Below are 22233 nucleotides of genomic sequence, written 5' to 3'. Positions count from 1 at the left end.
TACACTTACTGTGGCAGGGGCAGAGCTGGGCTCTGCAGATGCAGGACATGAATTGCCTTCCATGCTGAAGGATAGTCTTACCTCTGTGGTGACTTCGGGCAGGTTTTATGGCGGTCGATAGCCGGCCCCCCAGAGTGGGTTGTTTCCCCCTCCCCCTCCTGGGTCCATGTGCAGGTGGTGCGGCGTCTACGAACACCAAGCACTGTTCCTGGATGGAAGTTCAGATGTGCTCCACTGGAACACAAAGTCCCGGAAGTGACGCGTGCTGACACCACTTCCGGTACACCGAGCCACACATATGGAGTGGGAGAAGACCGGGGAGCTCAGGGAGGCCCCCGGTCAGGATCTCTGGCCTGCTTTGCCCTTTTGGGGGTGCGGGAAGGCCAGGAGGGGGTCCCGAGGTCACCCAACAGGGGACGATGGGAGCAGCCTGGAGGAGGTGAGGAGTGACCACTTGCTGCACGGAAATACAGGCTCTGCCTGTCAAACAAGGTACTGCAGTCGCCGGCCACCACAGCACACGGAGACCTTTCCCTGCCCCATGGGGACAGGAAAGACACTGGCAAGTGGGAGGTGAGAGGGCCTTTTAACCTCTCTGTGTTTCCTGTCCCCCATCAGGGCAAAGAGGCAACCTCTGTATGCCGTCGTGGAAGGTGACTAGACAAATAAAGGTTTCCACATTATTAGTGGCTCAAAGGCTCTTAAAAACCAATATGGCTCCCTTAAACCAATCCAGCAATAACTCTTCTCTCAAAGTCAAATCTCCCCCTCGATTCTGAACCTTGCAGTGTGTGTCTCCCGAAGCACAATCTGGGCACTATGGGTAATAAAATGGTATATTTGCAATATTCAATTCAACATCCACTGTGTGCTAATTTCCAGAAAGTGCCTGTGGAATCAAAATAGTCACTACTCCTATAGATTAATTCCCCGAGGGTTATAATGTCCCAAATTTAGTCACTTTATGAAGATTTCTACTGCTCTAGTTTTCTGCCATTTTGTCATACTAGGGCTTCTGCAAATGGTGTGTCCCATCTCCTTTGGGATCTGCTCCTGCAACATCTTCTGTCACCAGGTGCAGCCTTAGGCTACTTTCACACTAGCGTTGTGTGACGGACGTCGCAATGCATCGTTATGTAGAAAAAACGCATCCTGCAAAGTTGCTCTCAGGATGCGTTTTTTCTCCATAGACTTACATTAGTGAAGCATTGCGACGGATTGCCACACAGCTCATCCGTCGTGGGACGAATGCATCGTGTCGGCACAAAAAAGTTCCATGTAACTTTTTTTGTGCGTCGAGTCCGCCATTTTTGACCGCACATGCGCGGCCGAAACTCCGCCCCCTCCTCCCCGAAACTCACAATGGGCAGCGGATGCGTTATAAAACTGCATCCACTGCCCAGGTTGTGCTACAATAACACACTGTCCGTCGGTACGTCGGGCCGACGGTTTGCGATGGCCCGTACCGACGGACTAGTGTGAAAGTAGCCTTATTCATTTTGCAGGTGTTGCTGGTAATGGAGGAGACGTCAGAACCCGCAGCTCTGGGAGGCACAGGCTCTGTCCAGCCACTAAGATTATGGTGCTTGGGAAAAGTAATACCATTCAGTCTACGTTTATGGATTAGCGTGCTGTTCAGCTGGTGTAATCTGCTACCTACTTCAGCCAATAGGAAAGCACCACACTCTACTAAAGCTTGAAGCAAATTTCTGGAACCTGCCACATACAGCCTTGTTCTCCTCTGTTTCAGTCCTCTGTGCCAAGCTCCAGGTTTGTTTATTTTTTTCGTTTCCTGTTGTGACCCCCTGCTCGTTTACGGAGTATTCTTGAGTCTTCTGATATTGTATTTTCTCTGCCTTCCTGGTTGTGACCCTACTACATGACTATTCTTCTTGTCATCTCACTCCACAGTACAACAGGTAACAATGAGGGCCAAGCATAGGGGTCTCTGTGTAAATCCAGATCAATGTAATGCGGTTAAAGGGTGGGGAGCAAGACAATCCCTGGCATCAGGAAAATGGAGTAGATAGCACCAAGACTGTTCATACTGGCCATCTTTTGAGCTGCCACGTGATCACGAACAGCTCTTCCAATACATTGTGTCTGCAAATTATTTCTGCAAGATCTGCAATCAAACAGCTAAAAGGCGTTCCTTCCCTTCTTAACCCTGCCATGGGTCCAGACAGTAGTGTATAACTGTATATAAGGTATTGTCAGATTCAAGGGAAGTTGGAAAATAATTTGTGAGATTCATCTTTTTGCTATTTACCATTTGTGAAAATTAAAAAATTGGAGCTTATATTTCGTGAAGAATTCCAAAGTTATCACATAAAGTGACACAGATTTGAAAAATGGGGCCTGACAAAACTGGCTGCAGGAAGTGGTTACCGTAAATCAGAATATTTTGGGCACCAACTACTGTAGTCAAAATCTGTGACCATATTCAATAACACATCTACTGGAATGATCAAACTCAACCATCTTCATCAGTAAAAAAATGAGTAACTAGTGGTGAAACCTCTTTGGGGTTCGTTGGCTCTTGGCAATCTAAACTATCGTAAGGGTCAATATTTTCTATCAAATGAAGAAATATTAGATAGTCGAACATAACGTTTTATAATAAGGCAGAGCCGAAGTGTCTTGAATTTAGATTTCGGGCATTTGGAAGAGGTAATGGAGACCTTTTGCTAAAGACTATCAGGGAGTTACAGAGCTAAAAAGAGTTCTGACCAGAAGAGAAGAGAAAGTATTAGTGCTGCCCGTTTCAGGAGAGATTGTGCAGTAATCTGAATTCCTTAGGATCGAAAACAAAGGAATTTATGATGTGGAGTGAATCCATGAAACCAGGGCTCCAGCCATGCCAACACATCTCCTGCAGGCGTGAATAAATGTATATTACAGCCATCAGCCATGCACAGCTTAGAGATATATCATGGCACAAGTGCAATGTGTTATGATCCGGTGACCTTGGAGCAACATGTAACTTTCTCTGGAGAAGGTGGAAACTATACTGACCGCAATACCTGAACTTAACACCGCAACTAGAAGTAGCCGTGGGGTGTGCCTACCAGCCCTAGACACCTCGACACAGCCGGAGGACTAAATACCCCTAAAGATGGAAATAGAAATACTATCTAGCCTCAGAGCAGAACCCCAAAGGATAGGCAGCCCCCCACAAATATTGACTGTGAGTAGGAGAGGAATGACACACGCAGGCAGAAACAAGATTTAGCAAAAGAGGCCACTCTAGCTAGATAGAAAAGGATAGGACAGAATACTGAGCGGTCAGTAAAAAAACCCTTTCAAAAATATCCACAGCAGATAATACAAAAATTCCACATCTAACTAAAGACGAGGAAAGTATATCTGCAACTCCAGAGAATCCAACAAGACTGAAAATATACTGACAATCTAAGCTGGACAAGAAGAAACAAATGAATAGCAATACATTACTAAGCACACAGCATGTGTGCAACAAAACAAAACCAGAAACTTATCTTTGCTGATATGGTAGCAAGGCAGGAGTAACCAGACAGAGGTAAAGAACCTCTGAACAACCATGGACAACTGGCAAGGACTAATGAATCCTGCAAACCTAAATACCCCAGTCAGAGCTGCAATCAGCAGATACACCTGACCAGGGCTGGGACCCGGAGACAACTGCATTACCATCTACAACCACCGGAGGGAGCCCAGAAGTAGAATTCACAACAGTACCCCCCCCTTGAGGAGGGGTCACCGAACCCTCACCAGAGCCCCCAGGTCGATCAGGACGAGTCAGATGAAAGGCATGAACCAAATCAGCAGCATGGACATCAGAGGCAAAAACCCAGGAATTATCCTCCTGGCCATAACCCTTCCACTTGACAAGATACTGAAGCTTCCGCCTCGAAAAACGAGAATCCAAAATCTTCTCAACCACATACTCCAATTCCCCATCAACCAACACAGGGGCCGGAGGATCCACAGAGGGAACAACGGGTACCACATATTTCCGCAATAAAGATCTATGGAAGACATTATGGATAGCAAAAGAGGCAGGAAGCGCCAATCGAAAGGACACCGGATTAATAATCTCAGAAATCCTATAAGGACCAAAAAAACCGAGGCTTAAATTTAGGAGAAGAAACCTTCATAGGAACATGACGGGAAGACAACCAGACCAGATCCCGAAGCCGGGAACCAACACACCGACGACGGTTAGCAAAACGTTGAGCCGCCTCCTGAGACAACGCCAAATTGTCCACCACACGAGCCCAAATCTGCTGCAACCTGTCAACCACAGAATCCACACCAGGACAGTCAGAAGGCTCAACCTGCCCAGAAGAAAAACGAGGATGAAAACCAAAATTACAAAAAAAAGGCGAAACCAAAGTGGCCGAACTAGCCCGATTATTAAGGGCAAATTTGGCCAATGGCAAAAAAGCTACCCAATCACCCTGATCAGCAGACACAAAGCATCTCAAATAAGTCTCCAAGGTCTGATTAGTTCGCTCGGTTTGGCCATTTGTCTGAGGATGAAACGCAGAGGAAAAAGACAAATCAATGCCCAGCCTAGCACAAAAGGTCCACCAAAACCTAGAAACAAACTGGGAACCTCTGTCGGACACAATATTCTCCGGAATACCATTCAAACGAACCACATGCTGAAAAAACAATGGAACCAAATCTGAAGAGGAGGGCAATTTAGACAAAGGCACCAAATGAACCATCTTAGAGAAGCGGTCACAAACCACCCAGATAACCGACATCCTCTGGGAAACCGGGAGTTCAGAAATAAAATCCATAGAAATATGCGTCCAGGGTCTCTCAGGGACCGGCAATGGCAAAAGCAACCCACTAGCACGGGAACAACAAGGCTTGGCCCGCGCACAAGTCCCACAGGACTGCACAAAGGAACGCACATCACGTGACAGAAGGCCACCAAAAGGACCTACCAACCAAGTACCAAAAATACCAGGATGACCAGCCAACACGGAACAGTGAACCTCAGAAATCACTCTATTAGTCCATCTGTCAGGAACAAAGTCTCCCCACTGGACAGCGGTCAGGTCTGTCAGCCTGAAATTTCTGAAGAACCCGTCGTAAATCAGGGGAAATAGCAGAAACGACCACCCCTTCTTTCAGAATACTGACCGGTTCAAGGACCTCAGGAGAATCAGGCAAAAAACTCCTAGAAAGGGCATCAGCCTTAATATTCTTAGAACCCGGAAGGTACGAGACCACAAAATCAAAACGGGAAAAAAACAAGGACCATCGAGCCTGTTGAAAAACCAGAAAAAACGTACTATCCTTAAAACGATATTTTATTATTAAATTGTCTAAAATCCCAATAGATAAGACTCAAATGTATGCAATCAACATCAGCCAACTGGGTTGGGTAAGCTAGAAAAATAGGGAGAAAATAGCAGATATGCCTGACACAGTCTCCCCCTATCCGTCTGTTACCTACAGGAGGGGTAGGTCCATTCGAGATATGGTGGTTGATAGCCACTATAATCCACCAAAAACTAAAGAGACATGGCTGGCGAATAGATCTGTAGGGACCTTCAGATGTGGCCACTAGCTTCTGCAATTATATTGCACCTTCCACTACGTTTCAGAGCTCAGTGACTAAAAGGATATATAAAAACAGACAATTTGGTAATTGCAAAACGGAGGGTGTTGTCTATGTCTGTACGTGCTCTTGTCCCATGGATTACGTAGGGAAAACTAAGCGACAGCTGCGGGTCAGAATGGGCGAGCATCTGGGAGACATAAGACATGGGCGAGATTCTCCTCTAGCCAGACATGTAAACACTGTACATAATGGGGATGTTGACTGCATCTCGTTTAAAATCATTGAGGTGATATATCCATCTATCAGACAAGGAGACTGGGACAATAAGATCCTCCAGAGAGAATGTAGATGGATCTTTTGGCTGGAGAGTATGAGCCCTGGTGGGCTCAATGAACAACTGACATATACCTGCTTCATTTAGGACTGCTCGTGTAAAGGATTTAAAGTCTGGAAGATAACCCTTTTGGTCCATTTTACTGACTAACAGTGAGTCTAAAGACACTGTGGGTTATCCCTTGCCCCAACAGTGATATTGTCATCAGCAGAGGTCAGATGGCCTCTTAATGTGGGCTTATATGCCTTCTTTAAAAAACATGATATACATACTATAGTGGTGTGTGCGGAGTAATGGTAGCAATGTATATGACAGTATCTGGTGCTATTTAAGGCCGGTAGCATACAGAATACTACTGATTTTGAGTATGCATTGTAGCTTAGAAATATTTGATATGGAATTAAGAAACATGCTCAATTTATTATTGGAAGACATGTTTAGTCCTTTCCCCTTTTTCTGAATATTATCCTATGCCAATGTACATGCTCTAAAAATATGAGCCAGCAGTACCTTCATGAGTGGAATTGGTATCCTGTCGGCAAATAGGCTCATATAAGATTTGAAGTGAGCCAGTGCGCATGTCGGCATCTGCTGACACGCATTTGTGTTCCACTATTCTAGGGGGCGCCGTAAGGCATGTGATGTAGGGGCGGGTTCCAGCCGCATTGGGCAGAATTAGCACGCCTGAATGGTGCTGGGACTTACTGGTGACACGCATTTTCTATGAGCATATTCTGAGCACTGTGTATGTTGAACTGGTGACACGCAGTCTGCGTATTAAGCTCCCGGGAGACCCGGGCTGGAATGTGATTCTGTGGGGAGGCACTTAAGGCCATGAGGCATATTGTCTCTAAGAGCAGCACAGACATCCTGTAATGCTGCCTTGTTAAAAATAAGATAAGACATTTGTTTCTAAGCATTACGGTAACATGAGTCATTAAGAACAACATCTGCTACTTCCGCACGCTGTAATCCACTTGTGTAGCCATAGCTGCTAGACTTCTGAAGCCATTGTTGCTATACCCGAATTTATCCCCTGATGAGCCCCTAAACTGGGAAGGGGCGAAACGCGTAGGGATGGCGAGATGGGACTGAACATGTCACCTACTCAGATAAGTTTTCTTGTCAAGACAGACCAAGTACAGCACTTGCCTATAGGACAGCAATGAGGGATTGGCCTCAGATATTTTGGGCTTGTAGTTGCACTAATCTAACGCTACTGAGAGACACTTTATGTGATACCAAGTTATTTTGTGTTTCTTTCTTTTTTCTGATTTTGTTTAATATTTTGCTAATTTTTTCTTTGGTATGAGATGCGGAACTCGTATGGCATCTAGAGTGCAGACTAATGTGTTACTGACACCAACAAAAGTGTATCAGACTATCCATTAGAGAGAGGGTAATGAGGGATGGCTCTCAGTTGTTTCTGTACTCTGATGTGCATTAGCCCTTAAACCAAATGAGAAATACTATATGTGATATCCTATAAGGGATTGGCCTTAGATATTTTGGGCCTGTAGATGCACTAACCTAACGCAATTGAGAGACACTATATGTGATACCAATTTGTTTTGTGTTTCTTTCTTTTTTCTGATTTTGTTTAATATTTTGCTGATTTTTTCTATGGTATAAGATGCGGAACTCGGATGGCATCTAGAGTGCAGACTAATATGCTACTCATAACAATAAAAGTGTACCAGATCATCTAATATAGAGAGAGTAATGAGGGATAGTTCTCAGTCGTTTCTGTATACTGATGTGCATTAGCCCTTAACCCCTTCATGACCCAGCCTATTTTGGCCTTCATGACCTTGCCGTTTTTTGCAATTCTGACCAGTGTCCCTTTATGAGGTAATAACTCGGGAACGCTTCAACGGATCCTAGCGATTCTGAGATTGTTTTTTCGTGACATATTGGGCTTCATGTTAGTGGTAAATTTAGGTTGATAATTTCTGCGTTTATTTGTGAAAAAAATGGAAACTTGGCGAAAATTTTGAAAATTTCGCAATTTTCACATTTTGAATTTTTATTCTGTTAAACCAGAGAGTTATGTGACACAAAATAGTTAATAAATAACATTTCCCACATGTCTACTTTACATCAGCACAATTTTGGAAACAACATTTTTTTTTGCTAGGAAGTTATAAGGGTTAAAATTTGACCAGTGATTTCTCATTTTTACAACAAAATTTACAAAACCATTTTTTTTAGGGACCACCTCACATTTGAAGTCAATTTGAGGGTTCTATATGGCTGAAAATACCCAAAAGTGACACCATTCTAAAAACTGCACCCCTCAAGGTGCTCAAAACCACATTCAAGAAGTTGATTAACCCTTCAGGTGTTTCACAGCAGCAGAAGCAACATGGAAGGAAAAAATGAACATTTAACTTTTTAGTCACAAAAATGATCTTTTAGCAACAATTTTTTTATTTTCCCAAGGGTAAAAGGAGAAACTGGACCACGAAAGTTGTTGTCCAATTTGTTCTGAGTACGCTGATACCTCATATGTGGGGGTAAACCACTGTTTGGGCGCACGGCAGAACTCGGAAGGGAAGGAGCGCCATTTGACTTTTTGAATGAAAAATTGGCTCCAATCTTTAGCGGACACCATGTCGCGTTTGGAGAGCCCCCGTGTGCCTAAACATTGGAGCTCCCCCACAAGTGACCCCATTTTGGAAACTAGATGCCCCAAGGAACTTATCTAGATGCATAGTGAGCACTTTAAACCCCCAGGTGCTTCACAAATTGATCCGTAAAAATGAAAAAGTACTTTTTTTTCACCAAAAAATTATTTTAGCCTCAATTTTTTAATTTTCACATGGGCAACAGGATAAAATGGATCCTAAAATTTGTTGGGCAATTTCTCCTGAGTACACTGATACCTCACATGTGGGGGTAAACCACTGTTTCGGCACATGGTAAGTCTCGGAAGGGAAGGAGCGCCATTTGACTTTTTGAATGAAAAATTATCTCCATCGTTAGCGGACACCATGTCGCGTTTGGAGAGCCCCTGTGTGCGTAAACATTGGAGCTTCCCCACAAGTGACCCCATTTTGGAAAGGAGACCCCCCAAGGAACTTATCTAAATGCATAGTGAGCACTTTAAACCCCCAGGTGCTTCACAAATTGATCCGTAAAAATGAAAAAGTACTTTTTTTCCACAAAAAAATTATTTTAGCCTCAATTTTTTAATTTTCACATGGGCAACAGGATAAAATGGATCCTAAAATTTGTTGGGCAATTTCTCCTGAGTACGCCGATACCTCATATGTGGGGGTAAACCACTGTTTGGGCGCATGGCAAGGCTCGGAAGGGAAGGCGCGCCATTTGACTTTTTGAATGGAAAAGTAGCTCCAATCGTTAGTGGACACCATGTCGCGTTTGGAGAGCCCCTGTGTGCGTAAACATTGGAGCTCCCCCACAAGTGACCCCATTTTGGAAACTAGACCCCCCAAGGAACTTATCTAGATGCATAGTGAGCACTTTAAACCAACAAGTGCTTCACAGAAGTTTATAACGTAGAGCCGTGAAAATAAAAAATAATTTTTCTTTCCTCAAAAATGATTTTTAGCCCAGAATTTTTTATTTTCCCAAGGGTAACAGGAGAAATTGGACCCCAAATGTTGTTGTCCAGTTTGTCCTGAGTACGATGATACCCCATATGTGGGGGTAAACCACTGTTTGGGTGCACGGCAGGGCTTGGAAGGGAAGGCACGCCATTTGTCTTTTTGAATGGAAAATTAGCTCCAATCATTAGCGGACACCATGTCGCGTTTGGAGAGCCCCTGTGTGCCTAAACATTGGAGCTTCCCCATAAGTGACCCCATTTTGGAAACTAGACCTCCCAAGGAACTAATCTAGATGTGTGGTGAGCACTTTGAACCCCTAAGTGCTTCACAGAAGTTTATAACGCAGAGCCGTGAAAATAATAAATACGTTTTCTTTCCTCTAAAAAAATCTTTTAGCCCTGATTTTTTTATTTTCCCAAGGGTAACAGGAGAAATTTGACCCCAAGAGTTGTTGTCCAGTTTCTCCTGAGTACGGTGATACCCCATATGTGGGGGTAAACCACTGTTTGGGCACATGCCGGAGCTCGGAAGTGAAGTAGTGACGTTTTGAAATGCAGACTTTGATGGAATGCTCTGCGGGCATCACGTTGCGTTTGCAGAGCCCCTGATGTGCCTAAACAGTAGAAACTCCCCACAAGTGATCCCATTTTGGAAACTAAACCCCCAAGGGAACTTATCTAGATGTGTGGTGAGTAGTGTTGAGCATTCCGATGCTGCAAGTATCGGGTATCGGCCGATACTTGCTGTATCGGAATTTCCGATACCGAGATCCGATATTTTTGTAATATCGGATATCGGTATCGAAACAACATTAATGTAAAAAGGTGTAAAAGAAAGAATTAAAATAAAAAAAATCGCTATACTCACCTGTCCGACGCAGCCGGGACCTCGGCGATTGTAAGCGGCAGCGTTGTTTCTTTAAAATTCGCGCTTTTACTTGCTTACGTGAATTCCCGGCTTCTGATTGGTCAGGGCGGCCATGTTGCCGGGACTCGGACCAATCACAGCAAGCCGTGACGAAATTACGTCACGGCTTGCTGTGATTGGTCCGCGTCCCGGCAACATGGCCGCCATTAACCAATCACAAGCCGTGACGTCACGGGAGGCTGGACACGCGCTTATTTTGAAAAGCGCGCGTGTCCAGCCTCCCGTGACGTCACGGCTTGTGATTGGTCACGGCGCCATATTGCCGGGATGCGGACCAATCACAGCAAGCCGTGACGAAATTACGTCACGGCTTGCTGTGATTGGTCCGCGTCCCAGGAACATGGCCGCCATTAACCAATCACAAGCCGTGACGTCACGGGAGGCTGGACACGCGCTTATTTTGAAAAGCGCGCGTGTCCAGCCTCCCGTGACGTCACGGCTTGTGATTGGTCACGGCGCCATATTGCCGGGATGCGGACCAATCACAGCAAGCCGTGACGAAATTACGTCACGGCTTGCTGTGATTGGTTAATGGCGGCCATGTTCCTGGGACGCGGACCAATCACAAGCCGTGACGTCACGGGAGGCTGGACACGCGCTTATTTTGAAAAGCGCGCGTGTCCAGCCTCCCGTGACGTCACGGCTTGTGATTGGTCACGGCGCCATATTGCCGGGATGCGGACCAATCACAGCAAGCCGTGACGAAATTACGTCACGGCTTGCTGTGATTGGTCCGCGTCCCAGGAACATGGCCGCCATTAACCAATCACAAGCCGTGACGTCTCGGAAGGCTGGACACGCGCTTATTTTGAAAAGCGCGCGTGTCCAGCCTCCCGTGACGTCACGGCTTGTGATTGGTCACGGCGCCATATTGCCGGGACGCGGACCAATCACAGCAAGCCGTGACGTAATTTCGTCACGGCTTGCTGTGATTGGTCCGAGTCCCGGCAACATGGCCGCCCTGACCAATCAGAAGCCGGGAATTCACGTAAGCAAGTAAAAGCGCGAATTTTAAAGAAACAACGCTGCCGCTTACAATCGCCGAGGTCCCGGCTGCGTCGGACAGGTGAGTATAGCGATATTTTTTATTTTAATTCTTTATTTTACACATTTATATGGTTCCCAGGGCCTGAAGGAGAGTTTCCTCTCCTTCAGACCCTGGGAACCATCAGGAATACCGTCCGATACCTGAGTCCCATTGACTTGTATTGGTATCGGGTATCGGTATCGGATTGGATCCGATATTTTGCCGGTATCGGCCGATACTTTCCGATACCGATACTTTCAAGTATCGGACGGTATCGCTCAACACTAGTGGTGAGCACTTTGAGCCCCCAAGTGCTTCACAGAAGTTTATAACGCAGAGCCGTGAAAATAAAAAATCATTTTTCTTTCCTCAAAAATAATTTTTTAGCCCGCAATTTTTTATTTTCCCAAGGGTTACAGGAGAAATTGGACCCCAAAAGTTGTTGATCAGTTTCTCCTGAGTACGCTGGTACCCCATATGTGGGGGTAAAGCACTGTTTGGGCACACGTCGGGGCTCGGAAGGGAGAGAGCACCATTTTACTTTTTCAACGCAAGATTGGCTGGAATCAATGGTGGCGCCGTGTCGCGTTTGGAGACCCCCTGATGTGCCTAAAAAGTGGAAACCCCTCAATTCTAACTCCAACACTAACCCCAACACACCCCTAACTCTAATCCCAACCCTAACCACAACCGTAACCCCAACACACCCCTAACCCTAGTCTTACCCCTAATTCCAACCCTAAGGCTATGTGCTCACGTTGCGGATTTGTGTGGATTTTTCCGCAGTTTTTGAAAAATCTGCAGGTAAAATGCACTGCGCTTTAGCTGCGGATTTACCGCGGATTTCCAGTGTTTTTTGTGTGGATTTCACTTGCGGATTCCTATTATGGAGCAGGTGTAAAACGCTGCGGAATTGCACAAAGAATTGACATGCTGCGGAAAATACAACGCAGCGTTTCCGCGCTGTATTTTCCGCACCATGGGCACAGCGGATTTGGTTTTCCATAGGTTTACGTGGTACTGTAAACGTGATGGAAAACTGATACGAATCCGCAGCGACCAATCCGCTGCGGATCCGCAGCCAAATCCGCACCGTGTGCACATAGCTTAATTCTAACCCTAATTCCAACCCTAACCCTAATTCTAACCCTAATTCTAACCCTAATTCTAACCCTAGCCCTAAGTGCAACCCTAGCCCTAAGTGCAACCCTAGCCCTAAGTGCAACCCTAGCCCTAAGTGCAACCCTAAGTGCAACTCTAAGTGCAACCCTAGCCCTAAGTGCAACCCTAAGTGCAACCCTAAGTGCAACCCTAAGTGCAACCCTAGCCCTAAGTGCAACCCTAAGTGCAACCCTAAGTGCAACCCTAAGTGCAACCCTAAGTGCACCCCTAAGTGCACCCCTAAGTGCAACCCTAGCCCTAAGTGCAACCCTAAGTGCAACCCTAAGTGCAACCCTAGCCCCAAGTGCAACCCTAAGTGCAACCCTAAGTGCAACCCTAAGTGCACCCCTAGCCCTAAGTGCAACCCTAAGTGCAACCCTAAGTGCCCCCCTAGCCCTAAGTGCAACCCTAAGTGCAACCCTAAGTGCAACCCTAAGTGCAACCCTAGCCCTAAGTGCAACCCTAAGTGCAACCCTAAGTGCAACCCTAAGTGCAACCCTACCCCTACCCCTAACCCTACCCCTAACCCTACCCCTAACCCTACCCCTAACCCTAACCCTAATGGAAAAACAAAAATAATTATATTTTCTGTATTTTATTATTATCCCTACCTATGGGGGTGATAAAGGGGGTGATTTATTTACTATTTTTTTTATTTTGATCGCTGTGATAGAACTTATCACAGCGATCAAAATGTGCAGGAACGAATCTGCCGGCTGGCAGATTCGGCGGGCGCACTGCGCGTGCGCCCGCCATTTTCCAAGATGGCGGCGTCCATGAAGCAGACGGCCGGACACCGGGAGGGACATCGGAGCTAGGTAAGTATGGGGGGGTGGGACTGGAACACGGGGGGGGGGGAATCGGAGGACCTGGGGAGCGGACAGGAGGACCGGGGGAGCCGACAGGAGGGAGGAGGGGAGCGGAACGGAGATCGGGGCAAAAAGGACGACTGGGGGGGCGATCGGTGGGGTGGGGGCAGATCGGGGTCTCCAGCCATGGCAGATGCTATTGCAGCATCGGCCATGGCTGGATTGTAATATTTCACCAGTTTTTTAGGTGAAATATTACAAATCGCTCTGATTGGCTGTTGAAAGTGAAACTGCCAATCAGAGCGATCGTAGCCACGGGGGGGTGAAGCCACCCCCCCCTGGGCTGAAGTACCACTCCCCCTCTCCCTGCAGATCGGGTGAAATAGGAGTTAACCCCTTCACCCGATCTGCAGGGACGCGATCCCTCCATGACGCATACGCTGCGTCATAGGTCGGGAAGGCACAGACTTTCATGACGCAGCGTATGCGTCAAAGGTCAGGAAGTGGTTAAACTAAATGAGAAATACTATATGTGATACCCTATAAGGCACTAATCTAACGCTATTGAGAGACACTTTATGTGATACCAAGTTATTTTGTGTTTCTTTCTTTTTTCTGATTTTGTTTAATATTTTGCTAATTTTTTCTTTGGTATGAGATGCGGAACTCGTATGGCATCTAGAGTGCAGACTAATGTGTTACTGACAGCAACAAAAGTGTATCAGATTATCCATTATAGAGAGGGTAATGAGGGATGGCTCTCAGCTGTTTCTGTACTCTGATGTGCATTAGCCCTTAAACCAAATGAGAAATACTATATGTGATATCCCATAATGGGATTGGCCTTATATTTTTTTGGGCTTGTAGATGCACTAATCTAACGCAATTGAGAGACACTATATGTGATACCAATTTGTTTTGTGTTTTTTTCTTTTTTCTGATTTTGTTCAATATTTTGCTGATTTTTTCTATGGTATAAGATGCGGAACTCGGATGGCATCTAGAGTGCAGACTATTATGCTACTCATAACAATAAAAGTTTACCAGATCATCTAATATAGAGAGAGTAATGAAGGATGGTTCTCAGTCGTTTCTGTATACTGATGTGCATTAGCCCTTAAACTAAATGAGAAATACTATATGTGATACCCTATAAGGCAGATAATCTTTTCATTTGGGTTTATTTTGTTTTTTGGTTTTTGTTGAATATTTTGTTCTGTTTATTTTTGGACAATTTAGGGTGTAATATCTATATCACCCAACAACATACTTACATCCATTGAGTGTACTCATATATCTGCTAACCTTTTCGGAGGGGTGCTATCTTGCTTAGGGATCCACTCTGTACATTAGCTTTATTGGTCTGTCTAAGATTTTTAGGTCATCAACCACTAACAAAGACAGTGACCTATTGTTACATCTATTAGAGGCTTCACTACTTATGACCTCCGAATATTTTACTGAGCACACTCCAACTGTGCCCTGCTGTACCCCATAGCTCTGCACTATCTATATTTTTTCAAAAAAATTTTTTGAGGTAACTGTGGGGTACATGCTATTTAGTGCATTTATGCAGCAATGTCTGCAGTGTTTTTAGAATTTTTCGTTCACTTTTTTCTTTTTTCACTTTTTCACGTTTTTTGGTTAGTGTGACCTATTGGTCAATTTGTGTGTGTATGTCTGTGGGTACCTGGGTGTGGGTAGCAAGTAGGACCCTACTAGGGTAAGAAGGGACAGTCGACGGTGAGCGGGGGCGCCATATCGAAATCTAGGGTGCCAACCTCCGCTGGTAGGTAGGTTTAAGACACTTTAGGGCCACCTACAGGGACTGTGTCAGGCATATCTGCTATTTTCTCCCTATTTTTCTAGCTTACCCAACCCAGTTGGCTGATGTTGATTGCATACATTTGAGTCTTATCTATTGGGATTTTAGACAATTTAATAATAAAATATCGTTTTAAGGATAGTACGTTTTTTCTGGTTTTTCAACTTAATATATCCTTTCAATATTTTAGCCGGTTTTCTACCATCGAGCCTGTCTAGGATTCAGCCGTCTGGCAGACTCAAAGTAAATCAGATTCTTATGATCGGTCAAGACCACAATACGGTGCTTAGCTCCCTCAAGCCAGTGTCGCAACTCCTCAAACGCCCACTTCATAGCCAACAACTCCCGATTACTGACATCATAATTGCGTTCAGCAGGCAAAAACTTACGAGAAAAGAAGGCACACGGTTTCATCACAGAACCAACAGGATCCCTCTGAGACAAAATGGCACCTGCCCCAATCTCAGAAGCATCAACCTCAACCTGAAACGGAAGAGAAACATCCGGCTGGCGCAACACAGGGGCAGAAGTAAATCGGCATTTAAGCTCCTGAAAGGCAAAGACAGCCTCTGAGGACCAATTCGCCACATCAGCGCCTTTCTTCGTCAAATTGGTCAAGGGTTTAACCACACTAGAAAAGTTGGCAATGAAACGGCGATAAAAATTTGCAAAACCCAAAAATTTCTGCAGCCTCTTCACGGATGTAGTTTTAATCCAATCATGAATGGCCTGAACCTTAACCGGATCCATCTCCATAGATGAGGGAGAAAAAATGAAGCCCAAAAAAGAAACCTTCTGCACTCCAAAAAGACACTTAGACCCCTTCACAAACAAAGCATTGTCACAAAGGATCTGAAACACCATCCTGACCTGTTTCATATGAGACTCCCAATCATCAGAAAAAATCAAAATATCGTCCAAATATACAATCATGAATTTATCAATATAATTCCGGAAGATATCATGCATGAAGGACTGAAAAACAGATGGAGCATTAGTGAGCCCGAATGGCATCACAAGGTATTCAAAATGGCCTTCAGGCGTATTAAACGCAGTTTTCCATTCATCACCCTGCTTAATACGAACAAGATTATATACCCCCCGAAGGTCAATCTTAGTAAACCAACTAGCCCCCTTAATCCTAGCAAACAAATCGGTAAACAACGGTAAAGGGTATTGAAACTTGACCGTGATCTTATTCAAGAGGCAATAATCAATACAGGGTCTCAAGGAACCATCTTTTTTAGCAACAAAAAAAAATCCCGCTCCGGTGAAGAAGATGGCCGAATATGTCCTTTCTCCAAAGACTCCTTAATATAACTCTGCATGGCGGTATGTTCAGGCACAGACAGATTGAAAAGTCGGCCCTTAGGGAACTTACAACCTGGAATCAAGTCAATAGCACAATCACAGTCCCTGTGTGGTGGAAGGGCACTGGACCTGGGCTCATTGAATACATCCTGAAAATCAGTCAAAAATTCTGGAATTTCAGAAGAGGAAGAAGAGGAGATTGACATCAAAGGAACATCATTATGAATCCCCTGACAACCCCAACTAGTCACAGACAGACTTCCAATCCAACACAGGATTATGTACCTGCAACAACGGAAAACCCAGCACGATAGCAACATGCAAATTATGCAACACCAGAAATCGACAATCTTCCTGATGGGCTGGCTCCATGCACATGGTCACCTGTGTCCAAAACTGGGGCTTATTTTAAGCCAAAGGTGTAGCATCAATGCCTCTTAAAGGAATAGGGTTCTGCAAAGGCTGGAAAGAAAACACAACGCCTAGCAAATTCAAGGTCCATTAAGTTCAAGGCGGCGCCTGAATCCACAAACGCCATGACAGAAAATGATGGCAATGAGCAGATCAAGGACACAGAACAGAAATTTAGGCTGTACAGTACTGATGGTGACTGAACTAGCGATCCTCTTTGTCCACTTAGGGCAGAGAGAAATGACATGAGAAGCGTCACCACAATAATAACAACCCATTCTAACGTCTGAATCCCTGTCGTTCCGTTCTAGACAGGATCCTATCACACTGCATTGGCTCAGTACTCTGCTCTGAGGACAACGCCACCGCGCGCCCCGTTCTGCGCTCCCGCAAGCGCCGATCAAACTGGATGGCCAGAGACATAGAATCACTCAGACCGACAGGCGTGGGAAACCCCACCATAACATCTTTAACAGATTCAGAGAGACCCTTTCTGAAAATTGCCACCAAAACATCATTCCATTTAGTCAGCACAGACCATTTTCTAAATTTCTGACAGTACAATTCTGCCGTCTCTTGACCCTGAGACAGGGCCAACAAGGTTTTCTCCGCTTGATCCACAGAATTAGGTTCATCATACAATAATCCTAAAGCCTGAAAAAAGGAGTCTACATTAAACAAAGCCGGATTCCCAGCTTCCAAGGAAAATGCCCAATCCTGTGGATCGCCAGGCAGCAGGGAGATGACGATTTTAACCTGCTGAATGGAATCGCCAGAGGATCGAGGTCTCAAAGCAAAAAACAGTTCACAGTTGTTTTTAAAACTCAAAAATTTAAATCTGTCACCAAAAAACAAATCAGGAGTAGGAATCTTCAACTCTAAAACAGGAGTCTGAACAATATAATCAGAAATACTCTGTACCCTAGCAGCAAGCTGGTCGACACGAGAAGTTAATTCCTGAACCTTCATGCTACCACAAGACTCCTCAGCCACCCAGAGGAAAAAAAAAAAAAAGAGGGAAGAGAAGACAAAACAGGTTGCAGAAAAAAAAATGACTCACCTTTCTTCCCTTCTTCTGAGATGCATTTAACTCATTGTGGGCCAGTTGTACTGTTATGATCCGGTGACCTTGGAGCAACATGTAACTTTCTCTGGAGAAGGTGGAAACTATACTGACCGCAAACCCTGAACTTAACACCGCAACTAGAAGTAGCCGTTTCTGTTTAGTCGGTATTAAAATAATATGAAAAGTCAGGATAAAGGGAAACTCTGCTGTTATTGTAGAGAAATTCACACTTGGCCTCACTGCACAATTAATGTTGTTGATCATAAAAGTGACGTTTGGCCAGAAAGACTGGACCTGGTCTTGTAGGGACCATATGAGCACATTCAGCAGCACAGAAGGGAGAGAAGGGAGATTCATCCAATAAGATATCAGGGTTCTAGGAAGCCAACAGCATTATCACCCTCCTCTTTCCCTTATAGGCCCATCATAATATTTTTTTCAAGTGATTTTTTAACTTGTCAACACATTCTACGTACGCTGTCATTTGACTTTGTAGTTTACAGATCTGGGCAGGAAACTGTCAGGAGCTTTCATAATTTCACAAAGTAATTTCAACATTTTCAGATGGAGAATGTTGTGGTCTTAAGGCAAAATGGTGATCACATGATTGTGATACGGCCGGACTACACCACCGATGAAGCAGCCACAGCCGGTGACGGAGAAGAATCTGTGACTTCTCTGCATTTAGTGGTTACTACTCACCTGGGTAGTCATATGTAGGAATCTCCTCTTTACACCGCTCATCACCCCTCAGATATGTCTCTGTAGTAATAATATGGGTCAGATCTTCACCCTGAAACAAATATTGTAAAAGGTCACAGACAGACAGAGAAGTCACATCTATGATCAGCTCTAATCCTGTCATCTCCACCGTTCTCATTACACAAGTATAAAACATATAATACTGGTGGACAAAACACGACTGAGCACAAGACCTTCACAGCCGTCTACACATCATAGGGGAGATCTCCTGACACCTTCTCTCCATCTACCTGATGATCCTGAGGAACATTGGGATCTTCTTGTTTACAGTCCTGTGGAAGAAGAGGACGGGGACATCTCTCTGGTGTTGTTCTCCTAATGGATAGATCTGGACGAAACACATACAGGGACTGAATTAATTCTTTACATACAGATAATTATAGGCTGTGTGTATTTAGTCCTGTCTATTACCTGGTGATGTAAGGGGCTGTTGAACATCCATCATGAAGTCCTTGTACAGACCTTTGTGTCCTTCGAAATACTCCCACTCCTCCATGGAGAAATACACAGCGACATCCTGACACCTTATAGGAACCTGACACATACAATGATACCGTCATCCCCCCGATCCCTTCATAGCGTTACTGTATAATGTCCCAGCATTCCCTGCAGTGTCACCTCTCCAGTCAGCAGCTCAATCATCTTGTAGGTGAGTTCTAGGATCTTCTGGTCATTGATGTCCTCATGTATCAGGGGTTGAGGTTGAGGCCCCGTGATTGGGCTCAGGGGTCCTCCCCATCCCTCAGACGCAGGTTCCTGACAGCGCTCACTAGAGGTCTTCTTCACTACTGTGTAATCCTGGTTATGGAGAGACACATTAATAAATCTCACTACAGACATTTCCAGAGTCCTCACCTCTCCAGTTCTGTCCATCTGTTATTCCCATAGATAAGAATGATGTAATGTGACGTCATCAGAATCTCTCACCTCTCCAGTAAGCCGGAAGAGGATCTCTAGGGCGAGGTGTAATATCCTCTCCGCCATCTTGTCTCTGTCTATATCCATCGTTGATGGGCAAGTCAAAAAAATTCTCTTATATAGAAGATCTTCACTGAGAGGATCCGATATTGTAGAGACCTGAATGAGAAGATGAGCCGATAAGAATCCTGTGTAATAATACAATTACTGGAGATAATAAGGGAAACATATGAGGAGATTTATTATATTACAGTATTCAGTTTCCTTCTTTCCATCTACTAATAAAACCTATATATTTAGGCCACAGACAACAAGCAGTTTCTCCCTCGGAGTCGGCAGCTGAATACGTTTCTCATAGACTCATCTTCCATAACGCTAATTCTCCTCTCATTTACCGACCCTGGAATCGGCATTAGCCGATTAGCAATACTGCAGGAGATATTCATTACACGGGACAGGAGAAATAACTACTTCATGATGAGGACGACATCTTCATCTTCTGCTACGGCTCTAGAAACATATTTGCCCAGATTCCGTCACTGACTCCATCCCCACTGGCCTCTATATGAAGGTTTCCCGACAATACTGTGTGGGCAGGGGCATAACTACAACAGGTGCAAGGGTTGCAATCGCACCCGGGCCCTGGAGCCTAGGGGGCCCTCAAAGTCCATTTGGCCTATAGAAAAAGACTATTGCTATTAAAGATTTAAAATATTTGGGGACCCCATTGAAGCTTTTGCACCGGGGCCCATGAGTTTCAAGTTATGCCACTGTGTGGGGGCCCCGTACTATGAGAGTAATACATGTTTCCTTGGTTCCCGTCTTTCATAGTTGGGTCGTTTGTATCTATCAGCGGAAAAGGAACAAAACCATTGTGATTCTTATAAGGAGACAACACAAACCCCCTAAATATAACATTTTATAACAACCCCACAATCTGTGACTCTTCAGGGTAAATCGCTCTCTCCCCATTGGATTAGAGCTGATACTATGGAGCTAAAGTGACTAAACAGACTTTCTGTCACCTCCATAAAGGGGCACTTTTCCGTGTTTGTCAGAACTGTCCGAGGATTATTAGAGGGGATAGTTCCCCCGCAATTAGAAGGGACACCTGTGGATATTGGGGTCTTTACCTGCTACAGTTCTGGTGTGGACCCTCCACCCACAGAGCCGCACTCCACATAGAGAATAATGGGGCCTCCAGCACCGACCTCCACCCGCAGAGCCGCCCTCCACATAGAGAATAATGGAGCCTCCAGCACCGACCTCCACCCGCAGAGCCGCACTCCACATAGAGAATAATGGAGCCTCCAGCACCGACCTCCACCCGCAGAGCCACACTCCACATAGAGAATAATGGGGCCTCCAGCACCGACCTCCACCCGCAGAGCCGCACTCCACATAGAGAATAATGGGGCCTCCAGCACCGACCTCCACCCGCAGAGCCGCACTCCACATAGAGAATAATGGAGCCTCCAGCACCGACCTCCACCCGCAGAGCCGCACTCCACATAGAGAATAATGGGGCCTCCAGCACCGACCTCCACCCGCAGAGCCGCACTCCACATAGAGAATAATGGAGCCTCCAGCACCGACCTCCACCCACAGGGCCACACTCCACATAGAGAATAATGGGGCCTCCAGCACCGACCTCCACCCGCAGAGCCGCACTCCACATAGAGAATAATGGAGCCTCCAGCACCGACCTCCACCCGCAGAGCCGCACTCCACATAGAGAATAATGGGGCCTCCAGCACCGACCTCCACCCGCAGAGCCGCACTCCACATAGAGAATAATGGGGCCTCAAGCACCGACCTCCACCCGCAGAGCCGCACTCCACATAGAGAATAATAGACCTCCAGCACCGACCTCCACCCACAGAGCCGCACTCCACAGAGAATAATGGGGCCTCCAGCACCGACCTCCACCCGCAGAGCCACACTCCACATAGAGAATAATGGAGCCTCCAGCACCGACCTCCACCCGCAGAGCCGCACTCCACATACAGCTGTTCTGTGCGCACAGGACCTGTGATGAGGTCACAGGCGGGGAGGAGTCAGGGGTCACATGATCAGGGCCCTCAGTGTATGCAGGACTCTGCTGTGCTGGTTGTCATGGTGCTGGATGAGGGGAAGTTTATGTGTGGGGTCAGGAGGGGTTTACAGTGTGGATGTAGCAGAGCCGTGTGTGTACGAGGTGTATGGAGCGGAGCCGTGTGTGTACGAGGTGTACGGAGCGGAGCCGTGTGTGTACGAGGTGTACGGAGCGGAGCCGTGTGTGTATGAGGTGTACGGAGCGGAGCCGTGTGTGTACGAGGTGTACGGAGCGGAGCCGTGTGTGTACGAGGTGTACGGAGCGGAGCCGTGTGTGTATGAGGTGTATGGAGCGGAGCCGTGTGTGTATGAGGTGTACGGAGCTGACTGTATATAATAGAAGTACATGGTGTACGCTGCGCACAGAGCGGAGCCGGGTGTGATGCTTCGGGTATATAGGCCGCAGTGCAGACACTTGCTGAGTGTGAGGAGCGAGTGGAGTGGGATCCCAGTGAG

General features: G+C 45.8%; 1 protein-coding gene across 1 annotated transcript in view; it reads right to left on the bottom strand.

Moving 5' to 3' along the window:
- LOC143767626 (uncharacterized) overlaps positions 1-22233 on the bottom strand; it is a 498682-nt gene that overhangs the window by 115504 nt on the left and 360945 nt on the right. The window contains exons 16-18 of the mRNA XM_077256061.1: positions 19177-19300; positions 18996-19093; positions 18706-18796 (exon numbers count right to left, since the gene is read on the bottom strand). Of these exons, the coding sequence (XP_077112176.1) occupies positions 18706-18796; positions 18996-19093; positions 19177-19300 (313 nt within the window). The remainder of the gene's footprint in view (positions 1-18705; positions 18797-18995; positions 19094-19176; positions 19301-22233) is intronic.

Source organism: Ranitomeya variabilis, chromosome 4 (assembly GCF_051348905.1).
Source record: "Ranitomeya variabilis isolate aRanVar5 chromosome 4, aRanVar5.hap1, whole genome shotgun sequence".
NCBI classification, from domain to species: Eukaryota; Metazoa; Chordata; class Amphibia; order Anura; family Dendrobatidae; genus Ranitomeya; species Ranitomeya variabilis.
Note: the sequence above shows the minus strand (reverse complement) of the source record. Positions and strands in the feature narration are given on the sequence as shown.